At 39.0% G+C, this 25,945-nt stretch overlaps 1 protein-coding gene across 3 annotated transcripts in view; it reads left to right on the top strand.

Annotated features, from left to right (window-relative positions):
* Positions 1 to 25,945, top strand: part of LOC309700953 (uncharacterized protein) — a 129,336-nt gene that overhangs the window by 49,068 nt on the left and 54,323 nt on the right. For all 3 annotated transcript variants that reach the window (XM_082524881.1, XM_082524882.1, XM_082524883.1), the window contains exons 2-3: positions 1,208 to 1,329; positions 5,956 to 6,003. In XM_082524881.1, coding sequence (XP_082381007.1) covers positions 1,208 to 1,329; positions 5,956 to 6,003 — 170 coding nt within the window. The remainder of the gene's footprint in view (positions 1 to 1,207; positions 1,330 to 5,955; positions 6,004 to 25,945) is intronic.

The following is a 25,945-nucleotide window of genomic DNA, read 5'->3' as shown; positions in this document are numbered from 1 at the left end:
TTACCAATCCAGCCACGGGCCCGTCCATCTGGCCCATCAAGACTCACTCTCATTTCATCAGTCCATAAAACCTTAGAAAAATCAGTCTTGAGATATTTCTTGGCCCAGTCTTGACGTTTCAGCTTGTGTGTCTTGTTCAGTGGTGGTCGTCTTTCAGCCTTTCTTACCTTGGCCATGTCTCTGAGTATTGCACACCTTGTGCTTTTGGGCACTCCAGTGATGTTGCAGCTCTGAAATATGGCCAAACTGGTGGCAAGTGGCATCTTGGCAGCTGCACGCTTGACTTTTCTCAGTTCATGGGCAGTTATTTTGCACCTTGGTTTTTCCACACACTTCTTGCGACCCTGTTGACTATTTTGAATGAAACGCTTGATTGTTCGATGATCACGCTTCAGAAGCTTTGCAATTTTGAGACTGCTGCATCCCTCTGCAAGATATCTCACTATTTTTGACTTTTCTGAGCCTGTCAAGTCCTTCTTTTGACCCATTTTGCCAAAGGAAAGGAAGTTGCCTAATAATTATGCACACCTGATATAGGGTGTTGATGTCATTAGACCACACCCCTTCTCATTACAGAGATGCACATCACCTAATATGCTTAATTGGTAGTAGGCTTTCGAGCCTATACAGCTTGGAGTAAGACAACATGCATGAATAGGATGATGTGGACAAAATACTCATTTGCCAAATAATTCTGCACTCCCTGTACAGTTGAAGCTTTTTAAAGTTCACAGTTAACTCTTACTCCTTATTGGCTGCCCCTCGAAAGCAGACAGTTGTGTCTGACCATATTAGGATATCTGCTAACACTGACATCATGCAAAAAACTCTCTGAAACTTCATATTTATAGCAGTCTCAATCCTGAACTTTTAACTAACAGGGATGACTTGTAAATATTCGGACCTCATTATCTGAAACTGTGGCCGTATTTAATGTGAGCATGCACTATTTTAATAGTTTATATGTGGCAGAAAATAATGAAAAAGTATCATAAGCCCACATTCCCTTCTCTGCGTTCCCACTGGGAATAACATGAATGTCTAATGCTCTGTGGAACCATACTGTGTGTGTTGAACACTGTAATAGGAAATAAGTATCGCTATACATGGATGAATATTTGATATGAATCTTAACGCGAATCAGGGATTAGCCTTTGATCCAATGTGAAACCATTCATAATCTCCATCTTCTGCTCGTCTTCCACAGAGACATCAGAGTGCTTTATATGCAGGGATGGTGAACTTAAAGCCAGTGACCCGCTGAGGAATTTCTGCGACTGCAAGAATTTACTTGCCCATCACGTGTGTCTGTCCACATGGATCCAGAGGGTAAGACAGACTTTCCATGTAGGGAACTGTGATATTTTTGAATTGCCATCAGCTGTTTGTTAAAGTGTAAGCGGTGAAACGTCTGTGCTGGTTTTCCAAAATTGACTAAATGTATTTGCCGTCTCGCCTTATTGAGACAAAACATTGCTTGCCTAATGAGCTACCTTTCAAATAGAAATACCAATTAGTTTTAATGAGGGTTGCTAACAATGGTGACGCGTCATCGTTATACAGTTGAAACACGGAGGCCAAGACAGTGAGAAGTACCTCTTAATGGACTGGCTGAAATCCAGGAAGCTATCAAGTGCCCAGCACAGGTCACCTACCACAGAGGAGCTCATTAACATCTGTAGTCCTTCTTGAACCAGCAGTTGTACTAACACATTGGTCGGGGAGCCGGTGTTTTTGGACTGCACCTCCCAAAAGCTCACTTTACACTCTTCTCAGTTGATAAAATCTAAGGTTCCGTAGGTGGCATACATTTCTCTTTCTGTTCAGTCATGGAGCTTCTTTCTGCTCATGCTAATTACTCTTCCACCATTAATTCCCAACAAACTGCTGCTGCTGTCGCTGCCAGAAATTGGATTGCCAGAATGTATAATTACCGCTGTGTACCAAGTATTTTCCCAGAAATAAAAGATAAAAGCTAAAAAGCGAGTGAAGAGGTGTGTTGATGTGAAAATGTAAATTCAGCAGCGGACTTTAACACCTCAGCTGCAGTCTTTCACAGAAGTAAAAAACCTTCTCTGTATGCAAATGAGTTTTTATGTCACAGGACATGAAAGTGCACTTTACGAGCTTGTTACTTTGCTTGGACAGATGCACTGATGCGCTGTTCAGTTTTACATAATGTGATCACTGTACAACTGCCTTAAAGGGCGTCATACAGCAGTAATCACAATATGACTCTAAAAGTACTGGTTGTTAGCTCTGAGAATCGTAGCAGACGGCACTGTGAAAGTTAAAGCTCTAATTTAATGTTTGAAGTGAAAAACAGATTGAATGGCTATGTGTTGTGTGTAATGACTCTCTCTTAGGCTAGGAGCTGTGGTTTTATAATGTAGCATTTTTAGCGCTTCCATTTAGCTGTCTTACCAACCTTGTAGCAGCAGGTAGCTCTGATAAACCCCCTGAACGTCACCAACATGCAGACTGACAGTTTTAGGAAAAAGCTGGTAAATATATTTAAGCATTTAGCAGTTAAAGAGCCACATTTTCCTAAACTGTGGGTGGCAACTAGGGGCTGCTTTTGCTAGTCAGCTAATCAGTTAAACAAAGTATTCTTACTTTATTAAGATGGTATGATGCCACGCACCATTAACAGGGTCTGCAGCCCCCACAGACGGCTTTAATGGGAAGTTGTAAATGAGCGCGGTGGAAAGTAAGCAGACAGCTGTGCAAATCGGTGCAGTGTTGCAGTATTTGGATTTCAAAAGTGAACATAACCATTTGACTGAAACATTCCATAAACTACATCCTGCGCAGGCGTGTGGATGCTAGTCTGCAGTAAGACAAGGCAACTAACAGCTAACGTTAGCCACACAAAATAATCTGATGCACACAAATTGATGAGTGATGCATTTCAGGAAAAAGTATATTTTGTGTAGGGACGACATCACCATGGCAACCATGAGCACAATGATGCGGACCGTTTTTTATAACTAAACTTAAGTTAAATATGTAAGTTTAACCTTGTCATGAAGTTCTGTCACCATTAGGGATGCTCCCAAAAACAACAACAACAAAAAAAAGCAGAAGATAATTTCAATAAATTAGAAAGTCAAACGGTGGAAAAAAATCTTCCCAAAATGTTCCACGTTTTCTGCTTTTTCAAATAAAATCTATTCTCAAGTTGAATAAATACACACACGGACAACTATAAAGACTACACAGTTGCATGGTGGGAAATGTAGTAGGCTTCAGTCTGTGTGCCGTTTACGCCTTCTAGAGAGTTAAATGTGAGGATGTGTTGGCACAAATTTCAACCATCTGATTTCGGATTTGACTGTAGAGCCAAAGAGCAAATAAACTGAAAAGTAATTTCATCTGTGTCACTAATGCACGTTTGGATAGTGCTTGATTCCATTTGAGGTATAAACAAATTCCAGCTGTATATAAATGCATCAAGATCTAATTCTGCATCATAATGTATGCACTTCACAGCATACTGATGCTTGTAGATTAATCAAAGAAAAATGTGCGTAAGCTTGTTGTGTCGTCCACTCCAGAGAGCTTTGGGTCTCTTTGGATACTCCACAAGTGGTAGACAACATGCTACAGCAGACCTTTCATCTGCACCACCCAGCTGTCAGAGTGAAGAGCCTCTTCCATTAAGTGTGTGTCTTCCCACTATACAATTATATACAGACATACACACAGGCTTATGAAACGGGCATGCTACACGCTCTGGGATGAGTGTGTGTGCCGAGTACTTTTAACGTGAGTGTGTGTGTGTGTGAGAGAGAGAGAGAGAGAGAGAGAAGCAGACACAGAGAGAGGGGGGAACATGCATCCATTTAGAGTGCTCAGGGTTGGGAGCCCCTTTCCCTTTTTACGGAACAGAAATCAGCAATTGACCTGTCACTTTTGCTCTGATAGCCATCTCTGGAAAGCAGGTCATGCACATATGTCTAAAGTGCCTCTTAACCGCATTTTATGAAGCCAGAAAATGTAATCCAATAATGATTTGACTTGAGAGAGACAGAGCTAGCCAGCTGGGAGTGATAGCATGCACAGTTACCACTCCTCTAAAAGCAGCTTGTACGGGAAGGGGGAAAAAAAAAAATCCACGTCCTTATTTAATTTCAGCCACAACAGTATCACACAGATGTTGTCACTAAAGAGTGGGCACGCAGAATTCAAACACGGCGAAACACCACTGGCATTCATTTCAGCTGTTGATACATACTTCAGCATGTTTGCAGCAGAGGACTGTCTGAGTGATTATCGTCTCCACTGAGGCAAAACATACGCTATCTTTTTTTAGGGCTGCCTCATTTGGCTCCCTCCCCCTTCTCCTCCTCCTCCTCCTCTTCACTCAGGTTCCTAAAGACAAATAGCATGGCACAGAACTAATTAGTAACCAGGAACTAGTTAGGAGATGCCCTTTGAAAAACATGTCCTGAAGCAGGATTTAAATATAGGGACAGAGTCAGTGACTGAGTGTGCCTGGGAGATCCCGGCCTCCAGGCACGGCAGCACTTTGACCTCTGACCCTCATTATAGGGAGTGCATTCCTAGAGGGGTGAAACCCCTCAAAGCACGAAGTACAAGGGCATGAGTAGACTGTATAGCACCAGCTGAGTGTGGACTGGTGTGAGCACTGCCTGCCCACTCACTGACAGCTTGAGTACTTGACTAGGATCTCTACAGATAAATTCTTATTTTTTTTATCCATCTGGTTTCATTATATTGAGGTTAATCGGAAAAAAAATGCTCTTTAGAATTTGTAATTCCAACCGTTTGAAAAAACGCAGAGGAAAAAAGAAGTCACGCTGAAGAGTTAAATATAGAACCGATTCAATGGAGAATGTGTGAAGTGATGAAAAACATAATGAGATGTGCAGAAAATGAGTTTAGTTTCTGACGTACGTTAGATATGTTTCTCATTTGTGATAAATTTGTTTGGGTGCATGACTATGTCTCCTTTTAATTGCGAGTTAAGCGTCTAACCCTCTTCTCTCCCTTTCACTCTCATTGGCTGACATCTCTGCAAACAGACCTGGTTTACATTCATCAAACCAACACTTGCAGCAATCAGGCCACAGTGCCAGGGGCAATGGTCCTCTTTATAAAATCACATTGCCTAATAGCAGTGTTCTATAATTATATGCCATTAACATCTATCAAAATGTGCTCCTGCATGCCATGCATGTTAGTGGTTTGTGTACGCACAAATGCTTTTCTTGTTATTAGCGTGTTTAGCGAGCGAGCACCAGCTTAAAGATTGTTAAACATGTTACTGGATGCGTGCTTCTGTCATATGAAGTGATGCATTTAGTCTAAGCGTTAAATACGCGCACGTGTTCTTGCTATTTATTGTAGTTAGAGGAGGCCTCGTGTGCAAACCAGCCAAAAAAAAACACAATCAGTAAAACAACAAGAGTGCGGTGTCTGAAATGTTGCTTTCGGTTTGATGTGTTTTTTGAGTTTTGTGAAATATTGATGTTTCATATTTTGTTGTTTTGTCAAAGGTTGTTTTCTGATCCTTTGTGTTTTTAATGCATTTTTTGAATTGTGTTCTCTCCTTTGTCCTTGTGTCTTGTGAAATGCTTTTGTTAGTGTTATTTTTACGATTTGTGGTTTTTTTTTTATACAGTGTTGGTTTTCTGTATGATTTTTTTTTGGCTAATGCTTATTTAAAAAAAAAAAGAAGTTGTGTTTTTGCTCCTCAAGGCCACCATACTATAAAGGCTTTTAAGCAATTTAATTAAATTAGCATTGTTATGCATAGTGCACCTTTGGGTTTAAAATAGTGCACCATTTCCCCAACAAACTTAATTAGTTTATTGATCAAAACAACAAACAAATGATTCGTTGTTCATGCGTGTCATTCAGGAACTTTGGAGCCGCTGTTTTCACGGCTCATTGTCACTAAATTACTTTTAAATATCCTTTTCCTTACAGGGATGTGGGAGTGAAGACAGAGCGCGATGCATCATCTGCAAGGCCAAGGTAAGTGTATCGACGAGCATGTGTGTTTTGAAAAGGGGGCCGTGATATCAAATTCAGTGAGATATCTGGTTATGTCTCATTCTTTTAATCTTTACTGTGTGGAATGTAGATGGTGCACATTTAAACAAACCCCAGTTAAGCCATTAAACAGTGTCTGCATCTCACAAGCAGATTTAAAGAGAGCAGATCTATAATACTAATGAGCAATCAGGTCTTTGTTTTGCTCTGTGATTTAGCTGATTTGCCAGCAGTTGTGTTGCTTATGAGCTGTAAGCTGTCTTTTATTCCTTATTATTGCAGCCGAACACTCGCTGCGGAAAAGGAGGGCGAAGCATTATAATATTTGGCAGAGGATACAAGCCATGTAATGACAAAATCTGTATTCATTTCGTGAGCAGAAATTAATCATGCTTTCCTGTGTTACATTCCTAATGCAAATTTTCTGTCAACACATTGTGTCTCGTGTTTGTGAGTTTATTCGTTTGAAACGGCGGAGCTGATGTGTCATCACAGATGGGCCTGCATGCTGGAGAAGGTGGCCGCATTACTAACCATCTCAGATTAGGAAGTATGCCGTTGATGTGTTGTATGTATTCATGCTTGTGTCGTGGGTCAAAGCATCACAAGCTGGCTCTTGAGTGTTTTATTCATTGTTTGCTCTCCAGTGTCGGATTCGCTGTCTGGTCCTGTGTGTATGTATGGGAAGGATCCACTCTGTGGGAGAAAATGTCACAGTAACTTTGACGACGACCTTTCAGGTGTCGAAGATATTTTAAACATGAAATCGTGCGAGTGCACATCCACAGTCTCACTCTGAGCAAATTAAATGAAACATTTAGCTTGGGGTGGAAGTCTCGAGTGTGTGTCGTTGCCACTGTGGGGCTAAAAAAACAGTGAGATGTTGTTTTTTTGGCAGCGGGGTGATGAGTATGTTTTTAAGGTCTTTTCATGGGTTTCACGTAAAAGAAGATGATAATCTAATAAGGCTGGTTTAAGAATTGTGTTCTTATTTCTTTTGTTTTTCTCCTTAAAAATGAGCATTTCTTGCTTCTGAGCGAGGAATTCTCATTGAAGCATTTTCGAGCTGAGATTGTATACGAAGATGGTCGATGTCGACGGGCTGTCACCCTACTCTGGTAAAGCGATTTCTAACAAACTGCAGTTGTGGTATTGAGGTCCTATTTTTGCTGGAAAGTCCCTTGAATGAAGAACTCTTAGAGTAACTGCTAATGTTTCTGATTTTAGGTGTTGTGCTCCTGACTCACCAGCTAAAGCAAAATTATCTTGTCAGTTCAGCTGGCCTTCAAAAGTCAAACTAACTTTCTAAACAGAAGAAAAAAGAAAAGAAGAAAAAAGCAAAATCCCTCAGAGTCTCAGTTAGTGCAGTTTGCTGCAGAGCAACTTTCTTGGAGGTTGGAGAGAGGTGACAAATCACAAGGTGCCAAAAAAGGAGCCGTCCTTTATGTTCTTATGTCTAATTTCAAAGGTCTGCAGATGCCTCCAGGTGTACTTCATTCAATCAGCAATGTTGCAGTTTTTGGCATCAAATAACTAATCAAACACAAGACTGACTTGAGGAAAATGAACATTAGAACAAACATAAAAGTACTCAGTATCACAGAAACCATATTTGTCCCAATGCCTTTTAGCTTTCAAAGGGTCGAATTCTGCCATTTTTTTTTTTTTTTTACAAAAGGTGTCCTCTGTCATCAGCAGTATTACATGCCGGGAGCAAACTGTACACTTTTTGCAGTGTGTATTTGGAGATTGGCAAGGTGGCAGTGCCATAAATTCTATGACTATTAACCAGGCAATGGCTGTTTAAGTCCCATTTGGGAGCTCTGCGTTTTTCACTCACTGTTTACTCTGACTTTCACTCCCTGGTCAAAGAAACACGGCACTTAAAGACCAAGTGTCCTTATTTTCCGACTTGTCAGTGTTGCTGTGGCACCAACAACAGGGGAACTTCTCCTTTCTGACCTATTTAAACATGCTGATTCATACACTTTCAATTACATTTTCATTTCAGTTTATCCTTTAGCACAAATCCTGCTGCTCTGTTGTCCTACAGATATAATCATGCACCTGACTGTGGGGCTGTGAGTTACCGATTTGCTGTATAAAATGAAGTCGCCATGATATATAAAGAGAAGTTATGGAAGCACTACTGCGAGCTGTCACACTACCCTGCAGACTATCACCTGACTGTAATAATGTAATCCAGTGTTGAGGCCATTTTCATTACTTTCCTTCTTCCCTGACAGTATCTGGCTGCAGGCAAACGCATTTTTTTAGGTGTTACAACCATCCCTCCCCTTCTTTTAGCTACGAGGGGACATTTCTCGCACTTCTGCAGCATCTCCAACTGGCTGTTGCATTTGTCCTCGCCTATTGTACCGATGGCATCATTGTCAATTATTAATGCCGAGGAGTAAGTGTCTGAGAGACATCCCACTGAGAGACCAAACAGCCACGAACAGGGGTTAGTGGCAGGGCCAGGGAGTGCTGCGAGTGGCAGCTGCACCATTTAGAGAGTGATTGTTGGGAAGCTCCTACTATATATTGATATGAACTCTGCTACAGTAAGTTAATGCATCAGTATAATAACATTTTAATGTCTGCAGTGGCATGGGCATTTAATATTTGTCCACAGAGAGATGTATATGTAGATCTGCAATGACTCTAATGATGGTGATAATCATTTTGTCCTGCGCAGCTATCGCTCTATAATGCATTACTGCAATCACCCTTGGTTAACATTAAGAGGCTTTAGCCATTACGACTTTGAGCGAGCAGTGCTCATCATAGTCTCCGATTCAATGCACCAGCCATTTCATTTTGCATCTTTATTTTTATTCTTCAAGCTTCTTTTTCCTGTATGTTGTTTTCCCCTTATTGCAACGGGGTCTCAAATGTGGGCCATTTGTATGAGTTATGCTAATTTGTTGGGGCAATGAATGCATTAATTTCATTAGCACATGGCCTCAAAGCAATAATTACCAGAGTAGGTGTGTCAGAAGCAATCATGTTAAAATTTGCCAGTTAATTATTAAGATTTTGTTCTGAGGGACCTGAATTTGACATGAGTCGCCGAGGGAAAAAAAAAAGAGAGGAGAAAGTTAATGCATTCCAGTGGCCGAGGCTAGCTGCTTGTTGTTGAACACAGTGGGGGTGTCTGCGACATTGTGGGCCTACTGGCACGATTTTTTGCATGTTGACAGCTCACATTCTGGACTAATTACCACAAATAGCAGAGGGTTAGCTGGTGCTTGGTCAATCCAGGAGGGTGTAATTTTAAAGAAAAGGAGGTCCGGTAGTTCCAGGCCGTCTAATGGCCCCTGCTCCGTCAGATTGCAGTCCAGTGTAGATGATATTGGTCATGACTTGTGATGAACAGATTCACAGCTCACTTCGTTGGTCCTAAATTGGATCAGGAATATATATTTGCAGCTTCACTGTGGCAGTAGTGATCTGTTGGGGTGTTACAAGGCTTTGTAACAGTAAAGTATAACAGCTTTATTACAGCATGTGAATAATACAGGGTAACAAAAGCAAATAATATTTCTGTGTATGTGGATGCCTTAAATCAGTAGTATGAAGCTTCTTAATAGCTTTGATTGTGTTGATTATAACAGGAATGATTTTAATTCATTGCATGGATCCAATATAACTGTTTGATATCTTTATTTATATTTTATGTCTATCAATTTTATTTAAATATGATGCATGTGTTTGAAATATCTGTCAAATTATTTGCTGCTTAAACATATGAATACCCCAGAAAACAAGAAATAAAGATACAGAGCATGCTTTGTGAGATGCTATGGCTTTATACTTGGAACAAGAGTTGGGTTTTTCCATGGCAACTAATGCACAGTACATGATGACAAGGATTGGACCATTTAGAAAAGTGGTTTTAAGTCATTCAACAAACACTGGAGTCTCTTGCTGAATGCTCTCTGAGGCCACGATGCCACATAAATGCAGGGTGACTCAGAGGTTTTAAAAATGCACGAGGTATACAGTGCATATTAATCAAATATGTGCACGCTAATAACTTAAGGAATCCTCTTCGAAACTTAAAATGCCACATTTTTTATGTCTAGCAGTTTTTGGACGCTTATCTCAATCTGGGTCACGGAGGCAGCAGTCAAAAGCTAAATTTATGGTCCTGCAAATGCGTCCGTCTGCATACACGTTGCCATTTGGACAGCTCCAGCGCAGTCCTCCAAAATCTGAGCTGCACAGTGCTGGATGTGGATGACCTACGCGTCGGTCAAATGCTTATTGGTTGACAAGTGGTTTGGAATAAGGAAGGGAGCAACAGAGTTCACCAGGAATGGGAGAAATGCAAAACATAATCAAATATTTTTACACCATGAAAATCACAGACAGTGAATGCAGTGAATACTTTTTATTGTTTTAGCACTCAGTGTGACTTCAGCTCTTTGTATGCTATAACTTCACTCTATTCCACGGCGGACTGATGGACCAACAGCACAAACTAGAGTATCATATTTACTGCATATTTTGTCCACTCCATTGACAGCAAACACTCTCTGCAGTTGGACTGCTTCTGCACTAACCCCGCTCAAGCATAAATCAGCAGAAACCCCGCCCACCTCCTCCAGCTCTTCTGGTGGTGTAGATGTTCCCTAGCCACCCAAGAGACATAATTTTTCTATCGTGCCTCCTCCCTGTTCATTCGAAACGCCTCACCTGCCCAGGAGGGAACCTGTTCAGATGCTTGAACCACCTCAACTGCCTCCTTTCGATGTGGAGGAGCAGCTATTTACGCTCCTCTCTAAGGAAGAGCCCAGGCGCCCTTCGGAGGAAGCTTGCTTCCATCGCCTGTCCCAGATTGACTATCATATCCCGCTTTTCACTACAACTCATTAGTAGCATAAGTTTAAATGGACATTAAATTTTTTTGTGGGAAAAAGGTTTTGTTTTCCAAAACAGGGCTAAATCAGCATGAACATTGTGGGACTTAAGAAATGTTGTGAAATTAGATTCTCCAGCAACATTTCTAGTATATAGAGCAATTTTGTCATATACTGAGCTTGTGTCCTTCATAAAATTAGATTTTTCCATTGCTTTAACAGTAATTATCATCAACCAAGGACAGGCCAAACTATAACCTGCTAAGCTCTAAGCTGTAGCAGATTGTAGAGAGCTCCTCCAGCCATACTAAATTTTCTAGTTTGGTTTTTACACCCTGATATAAAAAAGCTGCTCTGCTGTGGTTGTCCTTCATTTATATATGAAATAATGACTTCAGTGTAAATACATTTTTACGTTCCCTCTGTGTATAATGCTGACATTACACATTTCTCTGCTTCTGCTTCTTTGTCATTATCTATGCTTTTCACATGTGCAAAGGTGGGTAATGGTAGCACTCAGTTTGAATCATGTACAGGAGCCTATTGTGTGATTGGTGTTTTGTTTGAAATTAATCCTGATTACGATAAAATGAAATTCCTAATTCAGAAGTGAGCCTAAACAGAGCAGCTCTCTAACCTGAGAGCCTCAAATCTTCCAGCACCACTCTGCACTTTTAGCGAACCTTCCCCGCCTCTTGTCTCTCAAGTGTCTCCTTAAAGGTGCTAGCATTTACGCTCCCACCCTCCCCCTCTGGGGGGGAAAAAAGTTAATCATCACTTGATTTTATATGGAAAGCAGATTATCCTTTGATTTTGATGAATGCAGCAGCTGCCAGACACTTCATTTGACTAAAAGCAGGACATTGTGCCGAGGCCTCTCGTATGTCACTAAGCCTCTGTCAGGACAGCACTGTGACAGGAGATGACACATGAAAGGAATTCCTCCTTGTGGCTCTCCCAGGACAATGGAGTATGGCCTTGAGGTAAAACGCGTGCGCATGTGAACACACACACACACACACACACACCATGCTTAGCTGCCAAGAATAAGCACACAGCAGCATTTCTTTGTAAATCTCTTCAGACACTTTCTTTTTTCTTTAATTTTGATAATTGCTTTAATAAGTATGGATTGGAATGTAGTTCAGTTCATAAATCTATTTAACCTTCAAGTGACCAATTGGAGTCATTTAAGACCCCACCCTTGTATTCATGCGCACAGTTACGATTTCTTAATCATAAAAATCTTTCCAACCGTGAATTCGCCAATGTATTTTTCCTGCAGCTTTTCATAGCTTTTCACTGGAACTGGCCCTTTGGTGTAGCAATGATAATGGAAAGCTGTGTGGAAATATACTGGGTTTTTAAAAAAACATTATAGGGTTTGATTTCATTGTAATTTTCCACTTGTAGTCAGTACATTGTACTAAACCAAAAGTAGCAAGACTTACTGCCGTTAAGGGTTTCTCCACAAAATATTTAAAGATTACTACAAACCAGATGTCCCACTACGACTTCATTGATCAACATATTAGAGTCTGTAAAACCTGTTCACAGAAACATATCTTACATTATAAATGAAATTGTTTTTCTTCGATTACTTAACCAAATAAATTGGTTTATTAGAAGTAACAGAAAAGGCAGTCAAAATAAGTGTCATTTTTGTGCCTATTAACTGCTTTGTGCATGAAAAAAACCTAATAATGAGATTACTTACTTTTGGAACATGAATCATAGGTAAAAGAGACCAGAACCATCTTTAAAATACTCGCTGCAGGGTTAAATCTGTGTGCTTCTTATTAATGGCAGCAAAAACAGGTCAAAACAAATAATTTTAAAAAGTGTTTTAATCAAAACCATAAACCTTCAGCAGGGTATTCACAAAAACATGTTTAAAGCCTGTCATATAGTAGGTTTTGAGGACTGTGGCTACTTTTCCTATTTATGGTAAATTTGAATAGACAGAATTTTGATGTAAAGTTGCAGATTTAGTTCATATATGAAATTTTTATAATCATTGTGCCAAGTAAATTGCTCCTGATAACATCAATACAGCAGATCAAACAGATATTCAACTAACATGAGATCATGTTTTTAGACATTCCCAGTCCAGTCAGCAGGTTAACAGCTGGTTAACCATGCTGACAGGTGACCTGCTAGTCAGCCTCAGATTGGCCTGCACTGCAGCCTGACATACACATCTCTATAAATGTATAGATGCTTATTTCTGCAATGGAAACTATTATTGGTCCGCTTGGAACCAATATGCTATATACACAAACCATATTGTTCAGCATTTATTAGCTCCATCTCCAGCTGTGTAAAATAAAAGACTTAAAGCGTGACGCAGGCATGGGGAAAAGAGGTGATTATACTGCAGTTCAATGTCAGTGCATTTTACCAATAAAAGCTCAGTGCAGTATCTCAAAAGAAAGTTAAAATAAATAACTGGGCATATTTTATATTGTAATGTGAACAGAAATTTAAAATTACATTTTAAAAAGTTTGATTTTTTTATGTTGTCAATCATATTTGTTAAATGGAAAATCTGAAGCGGTATGTCAGCATTTAAAAATTCTGAATAATCTCTCACACAGAGGCAGCAGTGGGGAATTTTCATTTTTGAGGCTGTAATTACTTTTTCATTTAGTTTTTACTCATTAGCAAATAAAGTGAAGCATTTTGTCACTTCTCGCTCTGAAATGCAACTTGTGTTTCTCATTCTCCCTGGCTGTCAATAACTATTTTCTCCGGATTTGCTCACGTGAGGAACAGAGAGGACTTTAAGGTGGACATTTTCAATTTTGTCAATTCATCGCCGAGATCGTTGTTGAGGTTTACGCTTGTATACTAAAGCTACTACAGGTAACAAACTAATAGAGGCTAATACGAGTTTGGAATTTTTTTTGTAGACCCCGTCTGTCGACAGCTACAGCATGTGGTTTGGCAGGATGTAGTTGCAAATGCAATTTAATTCACATCATAGCAGGGTCAGATTCTAACCATTATTCTGAGCAAAGACTGGGACTCTTGGTAATTTTACCCTCCTTATTTAACCTCCGTGCCCTCCTCCTCCTCTCTCCTGCCATCCGTCGCCAAACACAATTCATTTGAGTTCCTGTTCAGGAGGGTGATTCAATTATGTTCTCCTTTAATTGGCTTTCAGGCATCTAAACTGAAACTGATGGGGAATTAATAACAGCTCCACTAGGTCTCCAAACTGTTTGCAACCCTGGAAACATTCTAAGAGCCTGAGTTGGTCCCATTTTCCATGTGTCTGTTTTGGACGTTTGATAATGCAGCTGCAAAAACGTGGTCACAGTTGCTGTGTGGTCCTCGCTCTCGGTATGCACTTTGTCTCTTTGTCAACACCCTAGACGTTTGGTGCAAACTTTGTACCCATAAAAACAAAGCAGATGCCAAAGAAAGCTCAGCGTAAGTATAGTGTATCTTATTTTTCCTCCCCGACCTAAAAGATGCATGTGGTTTGAAAACATTTCCAAATCAGTCGGTTAGCGACGTGAGATGGAAAAAAAAAAATCTCTGCATTCCTCTTAAGCCTTCGCTGTACGTTCTCTCCTATTTGTTATTCATTTAAGCACGTGTTGTACACAGCAAACACAAGACGGAAAAGCAGCGATATTTCTGCCTCTCCGTGGGTACGGCTCTCTTTGGAGTCCAAAGAAAGAGAAATCACTCGCAGATGCGTTACTATTTAGGTAGCTAACAAAAGAAGAGTTGTGAAATGGCAGGAAATGATGGCTGCTAAAATGAAGGTTTGAAGTTCACATGTCATTAATGTCCATGAAATCAACTTTTTCCTCTGAATGTACTCTTCCCCCAGAGTCTGCCTTTGTCTTCAAACAGCGCCAAAGCAATCATTATGCTCAGACATAATGCACCATAATGACAGTAATTTCAGTATCAAATTTTCAAATGTTAGGCTTTAATTCATTGTGGTTAAGTAGCTTAGTTGTAATTCACATTTCCTACCCGTCTTAGCAGAGTGCTCAAGGAATGAGACGTCTAAAGCAGGACATGGGAGCACCGCATGAAGGAACATTTTAAAGCCTTCATTCATTTAAATACTGTCTAAAATACATGAGAAAATTCAGTGACATTTGGGAGGCAACAAAAACATTCTGCAGTCTCTCTGTTTAACTCTGGTATCTAATTTTAACAATTTTAACATAAATCCAGATCTGGAATCATTCCTATCCCGTAATGTCAACATCAGCTTGCAGCTTTCAAATCTTTCATGTAGTTTTCAGTTGGAGCAATTATAGCCTGTGTAAATGTAAAATTAATTGGCGACGCTTTTGATAAAAGATTACACTGAAGTAATTGTCAAAGCAAAAATAGCAAAATATTCAGATTCCTCTGATTCAAATCAACTAGTTTCGTGTTCTCGTTAGATGACTTGAGAAAACAAATTCTTTCATCAGGAATGAAAATCTTTAATTGCAGCACTAATGATTTAGCTCAGGATAAAACTCATTGCTCCCCCTCTGAGGGCTTTCTGACTCTCCTACCTTGTCTGACAGTTCCTGTTGAAGTCTTTAAAAGCACACCGTGTACTTTCATCACATGTACAGAAAAACCAGTAACCAATGAGAGGGTGTGTCCAGGTGTGTAGCCAAAATGGCTTGTTAGCACAGAAATTTAATACAGGAATTTCATTTGTCAGATATTAAAATACTTTAAGGCTACATTCACACTGCAGGCGAAAGCGCATCAAATCCAATTTTTTTTGACCCTATGCAACCCATATCCGATCATGTTATGACAGTGTGAACGGCACAAATCCGATATTTTCAAATCCGACCTGGGTCACTTTCGTATGTGGTACTGAATCCGATACATATCCGATGTTTTAGAAAGCGACTGCTGTTTGAACGGTCATGTCGCATTAAATCCGTCTTTTACGTCACTGACACAAGCCAATTATCAGCTCCGGAGAAACGCCCGAGAAGACATTGCGAACGCTTCCTGGCCATCCAGTGTAGATGTTAGTGAAACTGCTGGGAAGACAACGTTGGACAACGTTGAACATTTTATTTGTACTGCATAATCTGCAGATTCTGACAGAAATCTGCAGCTATCCTTTGAAGCACCGCTCCTCTCTAAAACAGCAATAAGGATAATTATTAGTAGTATTGTAGTGTGAACAAGCAGACAAAAAAATCGGATTTGATCAAAAAATCAGAATTGAGCATTAAGACCTGCAGTGTGAACGTAGCCTTAGAGACACAAAGAAGGTTCAAGAAGTCCTGTCATTGACTCTGATGAGTGTAGACCTGCAAGGCTGCTGTTGGCCTTTACAAAATCAAAGTTAAAAGCCTTTCAATTAAGTTTTCATATGAAACAAGCTCTAAATATGTTTATTGCTCTGGCCATCGGAGGAACGATGACCAGAGCGATTCACCGCTGCCATGAACACATTAACCAAACTACTAATATGTCCCAAATCCAACTGCCAATTTCTGTTGGGGCACACTTTTCATTGTGCTGTTTTCTCAGTGAAGCTGACCATTAAATTAGCAAATTACAACAAGAAAAAGGATACAAAAAAAAACAGTCATGGACTCAACAGCTGATGTAATCTTTAGTACTACCAAATCAGGGCACTGTAGTTGTAGCTGCAATTACTCAGCTTGGCTGCGGATAAAGATACCGAGGACTCGGTCAGATTGCTGTGTCCTGGTTATGTGTGTGTGTGTGCGCGCGGGTGTGTTAATCATAAATATAATATAGTAAATATGGCATCAGTTTCCTTTCCTTTGTGTTTTCTTTCAACTTGGAGTCAGACAATATGAGACCATTTGGCGGTGGCCTCATTACTGTGATTTGCTGGCATTAAAAACTCACACATAACACCTCCTTATAACTGAAGCTGACACTTGGGCAGAAGGCCCAAAGCCTATATAAGAGAGAGCAGTTACCTTAGCAACTAAAAGCGATCGAAAGAAAACTGCAGTTAATTGAACTATTTCAGCATTATTTTTGTGCTGCTTTTGACCAGCGCTAACCTTTCACATATGTACTTGTTCATTAACATTTTCCTCACAGCGGACCTTGCTAGTGAGGATCAGTATATTCATTATGAGGGTCCCCACAGCCATTATGCACCGAATCTTTTGGTTCCAAACTGAGCTGTAAATTTTGAGAGAATCTGACACCCCTGCCCGAGGGTTACAGCAGAATGCTAACGAGGCCACGGCGACATTTCCATCACCATACAGTCAGTCGCACCATACATCAGCTCAGCGCCGAACATCTCCCAGAGACGCATGAAGTCAGTGACAATTTCAGACGTAACACTTTATTAGTATCCCTCCCATCTCCGCCGTGTAATGAATGAGGCCATTTAGACAGGATTTACGATATCTTTAAAACTTGATTGCTTAGAATTTGAGAATTATTCATAAGACTAAAGCATCATTTGTCATACAGCGAGTGCTGTTTTGGTGGAAACAAATGGTTTTGTTGTAGTTTTTCAAATGAACTCCTTTTCATGCACTCTTCAAATAAGCCATTTGTATGCATATATGTCCATGTAGAGGCTGTAATTAAAGGGAATGTGGCTCAGGTGACAACTCGCAATCAAGTTTTCTCCGTAATGTGTTGTGCCACTATGGAGCTGAGGTAACGGATACGGATGCAAATGATTAGGAATACACACACGTATTGGATTACACCGCATCTTTTGCTGAAACAAAGAGTTCGCTGTTCACATGCACTCCTATTACTGTACTTTGGAGGTGTCGGGGATGCATAATTCATGTCAGATTTTACTTTGCTTAAAGGTAACCTCTGCTGAACTTCTGATTGAACGATACGCTGAAATAATTAAATTATTCCCCCTTGAGTTTCCTTATTTCCATCACGGTAGGAGTGAGTGAGAGAGAAAGAGAAGTGTCCTCGCCTTGTTACAAAGATTATTGTGTTCACTTCCTGAGGCGGTGTGGCCACGCTTTGTGTGCGATGCCCAGATCATCTCTCAATTACACAAGGATCCCGAGGCAGAGGGTGGGGACCCAAGCGAAGGACCAGTTATGTCCACACACACTCTTGTTCACTCTCTCTCTCTCTCTCAAACACACACGCGCACACACACACACACACACTGCTATTGCTCGGAGGCATGGCTTACTATAGCCACAGCCAAGAATGAGGCCTCTCAGGATAGATTTACACACAAATAAAACCAGTCTTATCTTGGCCCACATGTGAACGAGAACTGATTACACGGTCTACATTTCAATGCTCAGATTAAATAGAGTCAATTTCCTATGGCCTATTTAAACCAAATCCAACCTGCAAACATAATGAAACCAAATCCAATATTACTGAACTAAGACCTCAAATAAGTTCAACTGTCCACTGAGAAACAGTTGAGAAACATTTCTGGCTGACAATGTGCATAGCAAGCATTGGAAGGTAATGTTAGACACATGGAAATGCAAACCAAAGTGAAAATGATTTAGTCAAATAATGCAGTGGAAGTTGAAATTTAATATAACTCAAAAAGACAGCATTTTTCTTACATAACAGCTCCCATTTGTTAACACGGTAATTACCTTTATTCCAGGCACAGCGTGGTATTGTTTTCCTACTTTCCTTTAATCATTTTCACGCTGTTATCTAACGCACACAGGCTTCAGGTTTTAACAAGTTATGAGTTTATGCATTAAAACATGTTCATGTAGTCATCTTTTTCACATTGATGAGATAATCTTAGTTTAGAAATGTAAAATAAATCTTCATTTGAGTCATTTTATTTCACAAATAATAAAAAAACAAGAAACTTGGTACCTGTCCAAAGCATCTGTGTCCACAGCTTCCGATCCGAAGCAGTCAGGAATCCTACAAAAAAGAAAACTCACCTGACTAGATTTAAAATACAAGTACCAGCATTTAATTGTTTATCCAAACAGCTGCATTTTTTAAAGGACGTTTAACTTTAGCTGTCAGGTAATTGCTAAAATGAAGTCTAAGTCCTTTATGTCTTCATTTCTCTGCATTTTATTTCCTCTCCTCTTGACAGCCCTGATCTAATTACATGTGCGATAGAATGTGTTTTAATTGTTTCCTGGACTAATCAAAGACTGCTTGGTTAAAATTTGAAGTACTCATCCACAGAGTGAGCAAACTACTGATAAGTTATCTACAAGGTAAAATCAGAAAAAGTTCTGAGATGGAACATCTCTGGCAGCGGTAGCTTATGTTTCACAACTCAGCATGATATTGCGCAAGGAACATCAGGAGTTGTGTTACAAGCATTTTTGTGCACATTTACAGCCCAGGGATGATCCAACCTTCATAGCAAAGAGTTTGGAGTCCAAACGGCAAACTTTTTGCCATAGAAGAGCTGGCTGCACCGAAACAGCTGTTGCTGTCCACCACTCGCCTAAATTTGGTTTCCTGTGGCTTTGTGTTCTTCCCCCAAAAGCTCAAGGGCTTCCACGTTGCCACCACGGAGGAAGTCCAGAGCCTTAGATGGCCCTTGATGCTCATACTGAACAGAACTTTCTAACCACAGCAGGAAGGCTGGGAGCTTTGCTACTGCATGGAAGTGGGTGAAGGTGAAATTTAAACTAGGCTAAGACTTTGTCTCTTATTACAACATTTGCACTGTAACTTTTTCCATGTTTATAATTTTATATTAAACAATTAGCAATTAGTTGACATCTGCCAAACGACTTTAATGAGCTTTATCTTGTTATTTTAATGATATACAAAAAAAGCTCACGTAGAATAAAATACATACTGATAACTTTACTGGAAGAATCCATGTGAAGCAGCTCATTTTTGGAAGGTAATTATTAGACTGTGCTGTTTATTAAAAATAAGGATGTTTAATCGCTTATAGGTTGAACTTTAGAGCTGTTTGAAAATAAAACAAATGACAAGTCTTATAGATTGGCTACTGCATTTTTCTGACGTTAGCTAACTCAAACCACCAGAAGCTGCTGGTCATACCAGACCAAGTAAGGCCGTGGAAGCAAAACGCTGAGAGAAATGAAGCACAGTGGAAGGGAGAATATTATTCCTAATAAAGTAAAGCTTCTCCGTTATACATGGCTCAATTGTGTAAATTCGTGTTACATTTTATAGAACTTCTCACACCAGTTTAATTACAATTAAAGCTTCTGACATATTTTGTAATACGTTTAAATATTAAACATCCTTTTTGGGGGTTTAACAGGCTGCATGCGAGTGGATGTAGACTGTATTTTTCTTTGAGGACATCTCTAAGCACCACTTGGAAAAGGATGATACCATGACAATGTGAAAAAATTAGTTGGGTTTTTTTTACTCAAAAAGCCTGTATAGTGTCCGTATATTACACAGAAGTACTTCTCCAAATTATAAGCATAGGCTACGAATTTCCTGTGGTCTTTGTGTATCTACTCCCCTGATTTTTCAATTATTTTGAAGGCCAAAATCAATGATTCTACTTTCTTTTTTAAAAATCACAGAGCACCAAAGATCATTCTGATGTTCATAGAATTTATAAAAATGAAACTTCTACATTTTTAATCATTAGTTTAATTAATCCTGGACTCACAAAGGTAGGTTTGAGACAGGAAGAGCTCGTAAATGCTATCTACATTGCCACTTGTTTTGCACATATTCAACTCTGTATATTTTATATATTTTATTATTATTATTATTATTATTATTATTATTTTATTTTATTTTTTTTACTATTTAATTTGTAAAAATGTGTATACACACACACACACACACACACACACACACACACACACACACACACACACACACACGTAGGAAAATATTTAGTATACACATCCAGAAATGCATACACTATTATATATTGTACATATATTTATTAGTTTCAGGTTGGCCATTCTTGTATTTTGCTCGTTTGTGTTGTTGTGTTTGCACATCTCTGTTGCTTGTGGGGCTCGCACACAAGAATTTCACTCGCATGTGCTGTGCTAGTGTGCCTGCACATGTGATGTGACAATAAAAAGTGATTTGATTTGATTTGATTTACAAGTGGTTATGATTGATGCAATCAAACCTGCCAAACACTCGAGAAGTTTGACGGAGGTGGAAGGTTAAGTTAAACTTTTCAAAATTTTCAATCTACAGAGGTTAAGAACACAAGCGGATCACAGCACTCGGGGTCTTTTGAGTATATTACAATTACTCTAAATCACATGAAACTATTCCAAACACGGAGGTGATTTATTACATTAGCGGCGAGTGGTGGAGACCAGCACAAAGGGAGATTGTATGAAGATTACAGTGATGAAATAGTCAAATTTATTATCTTGACAGCTGGATATTCCAATTTCTTTGCCGCTGAGCCATGTAGGTTTTCCAGAGTGCAAACACGTTTAAGTACTTCTTCAGAGTCAATTAAATCAGATACTAGTTAAATTACCATTTTTATTAACCTACAGGTTCATATTTTTGTAATTTTAATCACTATTGGAAAGACTATTAGAACGTCTTTCCTATGAAGACAGAACCATGGGTCATTTAGAGAGCAGCTGAATTAATCACGCATTGTCACTTCAAATCTACCTTTCAGTTCTCTTCAAAGCTCGCTCTGTGATTTACATGTGCATGGAGAATTATCTGCAGTTAGTTAAAGGAGAGATTAGGAGTGACGTCGGGCTGCACCCACCTCTAGGAAACTTGAGCATCACACCTTCAGCCAAAGTGAGATTATGAAAATGAAGCACGGAGAGTGTTTCAGAAGACTTACAAAGTTCAACTACTGTCAATATCACGCCACAAATCACTTGTACCTGTGGCTTCTCCCGTCCTCCCCCTGCTGTGCGTGGTGGGAGCCAGCCTCAGCAGACAGTGTGGACAGTAAATAATATACCGAGACAACATTAACCTTTAGTTGTGGTGTTAAGATGGAACCTCAATTAACAAGAGTAAATAATCCTTGTGATTACTTTTGGCTGGCCTTTATCTCATACATAACCTAATTAAATGGACCATCCAAACATAAAACCGCAACTAATCAAGGGCTTTGCTGAGGCACTGCACTATGGCTGTGTGGGATTTTAAAAACACACCCACGCATGTGCGACCATCCATGCGTCTCTACACACACACACGCACACACACACACAGTTTGAAAAGACTTAATGACTAATAAAGAGTTTTAGTTTTGGCATAACTTCCCAAATGTGCTTAATTAAATATAGAAGAGTTTCACTTTAAACATACAATAGTTTTTAATTAGTTAAACTGTAATTTAATCTGAATTAACCAGCCTTTACCATTTGGTACGTGGCGCAGCACATTGACAGAAGAGACTGCTACTGCTGCTCCTGTTACTCCGAAATGAATGTTGGATTTATTTTCTATATCGCAAAAATTTGGGTAAAGTTGCAGAATTTTTTAAAGCAGGTGCCACATTATCGTTTCTACATTTTAATTTTGTGCAAGTAAACTTGTAACATGTTCAAATTTCTCTCTTGACTGATAATAAGAAAAAGTGTCTCTCTTTTATTTTATCCTTAAGTTTTGCATCTCATTTCTTCTGATCCGTGCACTGTTTGACTTCCAACTTTTGAGATTTGTATAGTCTGCATAAGGGGACACATTCCAATGGAAAATGAGATTGGGTTGACTTAATGGGAAACAAAAATCTACAAACCTCTATGGTCCGTTAAGCATAAACTTTTGAGGCAGTGTCTGGTGTCATCTTTCTAAGATTTCATACAAATTCTGTTCTCCTTCTTTCCACAGAGCACATTATCTCTTTTATATCTTTCATTTATTTTCATTGGTTTAAATTCAAATGTGGAGCTCTCCAGTTAAAATCTGCAGCTTTACTTTTTTTGTTTCTTTAACAGCAGATATTACATGTCTGTGTATATTTATATTTGGGGAAATGTTTCCACATTCGGGTTTAATTGTTTAAGTTTCCAGCGCTTCACCCTTCTGTTGTTAACTCTCAAGTCTCCCTCCACTGTGAATCGGTTTGACGAAATGTTTGACACAGACAACTACACAAAATATTTTTGTCACAAATTAAAACTATTTTTAAAATTTTAGAAACACAATTAGTGTTCAAGACAAAAGAAAATATGTGGGGTTTTTTGTCTTTGTCAATTTGCAAGTACTAAGCACTGCTATTAAAAAGATGTGTGAGGATTATTATTGAATTACTTAAATTACCGACTTTGCTCTAGTCTCTGTTTCAAGACAATAAATATCTAACTAATCTGTATATAAAGCATTGGCAAGATCTAATATGTTAAAAGAGAAAGCTATACAAAATTTAAAAATACCTCTGATAGTAAATCTTTCTCATAGGATTATTTCATAAACATATATATGTATTGCAGGTTCACACTATAGGTCTTTTTAAGATAACGGATATTATTATAACTAATACAACAACTTCTGGTGCTTTGGGATTAAAAACACTAAAAACACAACTTTTCTGTTTTCAGATGTGTGTTATTATTTATTAATTGCATGTACATTGCTCATAATAAGGAGGCTAAAATAAGTTGTGTCTGTGGTGTGTGATTGTGGATCCCCGCAAGGCTTGATATTCCTTTCAGGAGCACTTTTTTTTTCATTTCTTATTTATATGATGCCAAAAATATGCTCCCAGGACTATCATTTTTCTGTGCCTGTTTGCGAAAGCCGAGAGCTAAGAGGATTTATCTTCTTGACCCATCACACAAAGACAATGAGCTGCAGAATAGTGGTGTCCAACTGGGAGGACTGAGGGTGGGCACACCCAGCCGTCCTCGGGCCTCGTTCTAAAGGCAGAATCATGTTACAGGCGGAGAAACCCATTACTCCTGTCTGTATCAGCTCTCAGTGCCTTTGTAAAAAGCCTGGCGCATGTGAGTTGGTTGCAGGGATTACTGTATGTCAGTAATATTCTGTATCTCTGGCTTGTTTTGACCAGCTTGGACTTCAGGTTCAGGACAGTAAATGGCATTAGATATCTGCAGTGGCAGTAAACACCAGCACAGTTTAGCCTTTGCATTGAGACTAAGTAGGAAAATGGTGTTGCAGAACTCTCTACTTTTTAGGAGTCGTTTACCCCCAGGCTATGGCTAATGGTTTACTCACTCCCCGACATGCCCTCGGGCTCCAGGTAGTCTCACATTGTCAAGCTGCTCTCATTAACTCCTATAACTCCTGGAGAGATAAGCGTCAGACAGTCACACACTGGAGGCCTTACAAGTGGAAGTGCAACGGACTGACAAACACGTTTACAGGCTAAAGGACACGAGCAACTTATAGTTGTGTGTTGGAGGCAACTTTTTACCCATGAAGTGCTGTTCCAACAAGCATTTTGTAATTTATTCCTGACTGCTTTATTATGCAGCATAGCTACTGTTCAGCCAATTAAATATGCCGTAAATCTATCATTATATTTTCCCACAGGCCAAATTGATATTGTCACAGGGCCCAAAATATTCAGTTTACTGTCGAGATACAAAAAACAAAACAAACATGAAACCCTCATGGTGGAGACACTGAAAGCAGCAGGGTTTTGTTAAGAAACCGACTAAAATGAAACTTCTTTTAATTTATCTAATCCTAATTCACTAATTAATTATTTAGTTAATTGTCGAGGTGCTAGAAATACTCTAGTGCAAGCTGAGTTGCTGTGAGTGAAATATGACTAAAAATTTAGGCTGTCATGTGTCTATCGTAATACATCTTGCTTAAATCATATAATATTATATTAAGTAAAATATTTTATACTATAATATTTAGTTGTATTTGAGAAATGTGATATATTAATTAAAGTAGAAGAAATGTGATAATAATAATAACGTTCCTTAGCTTTGGATAAATACACTTTTTCTTTCTTTTCTCTGTAGGAAAAAATGTAACTATGTAAAATGCATCCAGTATAAATTTACTGAATTGGTATTATATTAATGACAAAAAGAACAAAATAAACCAAAAAAATAAAAAATAATTATCTAATTTATTTGCCCTGGTCTCATTTCAGCTTAGTGTGGGAGTCTTTACTATGTGCTACTGTTTTTTGTACTCTGATTAGTTTCTCCTTTCTTCGCTATCGTGACGATATGTCTTCACACATGAAGTAGAGTGGACAAGACACAGAAGAAATGAGAAAGGTTTGTAGTTTAGTCAAAATCTCTAAATATGGCAAGCGGTTTGAATTGCTTTTAAATTGCTGTACTTTTGCTGTTAGCTTCCTCCATGCTATGTTAGCTCTCATGCTAACAGCTGATGTGCTACATTTAGAAAAAACAGAATTCAAATGAGAAATTCCTAATTATTATTGCTGCTACAGCTTCTTTACAGTGTTGGTGTGGGGCGTAGGAGGTGGTTGTATTTTTATTCCTTTTACTAAGGTGCTGTAATAAGGGAGTGGAACTAGCTCTCTGTTCTTACATTTTGTGGTGTTCTTGTAAACTGGAGACCTGAAAATGTGTGGCAGCTTGGTGTGAGGCGCTTAGGTTCAGCAATCCTAGATTCCTTTGAAAACTTTGTACATTAACTCAGACCTCTTTCTCCAAATATTTCATCTTTTTGTTTATTAATTTTGTGTTTCCAGTTACTACAGTATGATAACATCTCTTATATTTATTCTTGCATTTTCATCATTTTATTAGTCATGGCAAAACCCCAATAAAATCTGGTCTGTATTGCTAACAGTCTAACTGAAAGCTCCCTTATTTACGTCTACGTAAGATTCCTAACTTAAAAACAGCAACAGTCTAGACCAGGGGTGTCAAACTCAAATACACAGTGGGCCAAAATTCAAAACTGGAACAAAGTCGCGGGCTAACATTAATATTTATTGAAAAAAAAATCTTCCTCTAGATATAAGAATGAGTCTTTTCTTATGGACTCAAACACGTTTTGCTGAAAAACTGAATATGGAACAAGCAAAGCTTAATACTAAACAATATATACATTAGCTGTATAATACCAGTAGGCCAGCTCTAATAGTAATTTGGTATGGCTTCGCGGGCCAAATATAATTAGGCTGCGGGCCAAATTTGGCCCGCAGGCCAGAGTTTGACACCTATAGTCTAGACTTAAAAATGCAG

This window comes from Aulonocara stuartgranti (assembly GCF_965226115.1).
Source record: "Aulonocara stuartgranti genome assembly, chromosome: 23".
Taxonomy (NCBI): domain Eukaryota; kingdom Metazoa; phylum Chordata; class Actinopteri; order Cichliformes; family Cichlidae; genus Aulonocara; species Aulonocara stuartgranti.
This window is presented reverse-complemented; position numbering and strand designations above follow the sequence as displayed.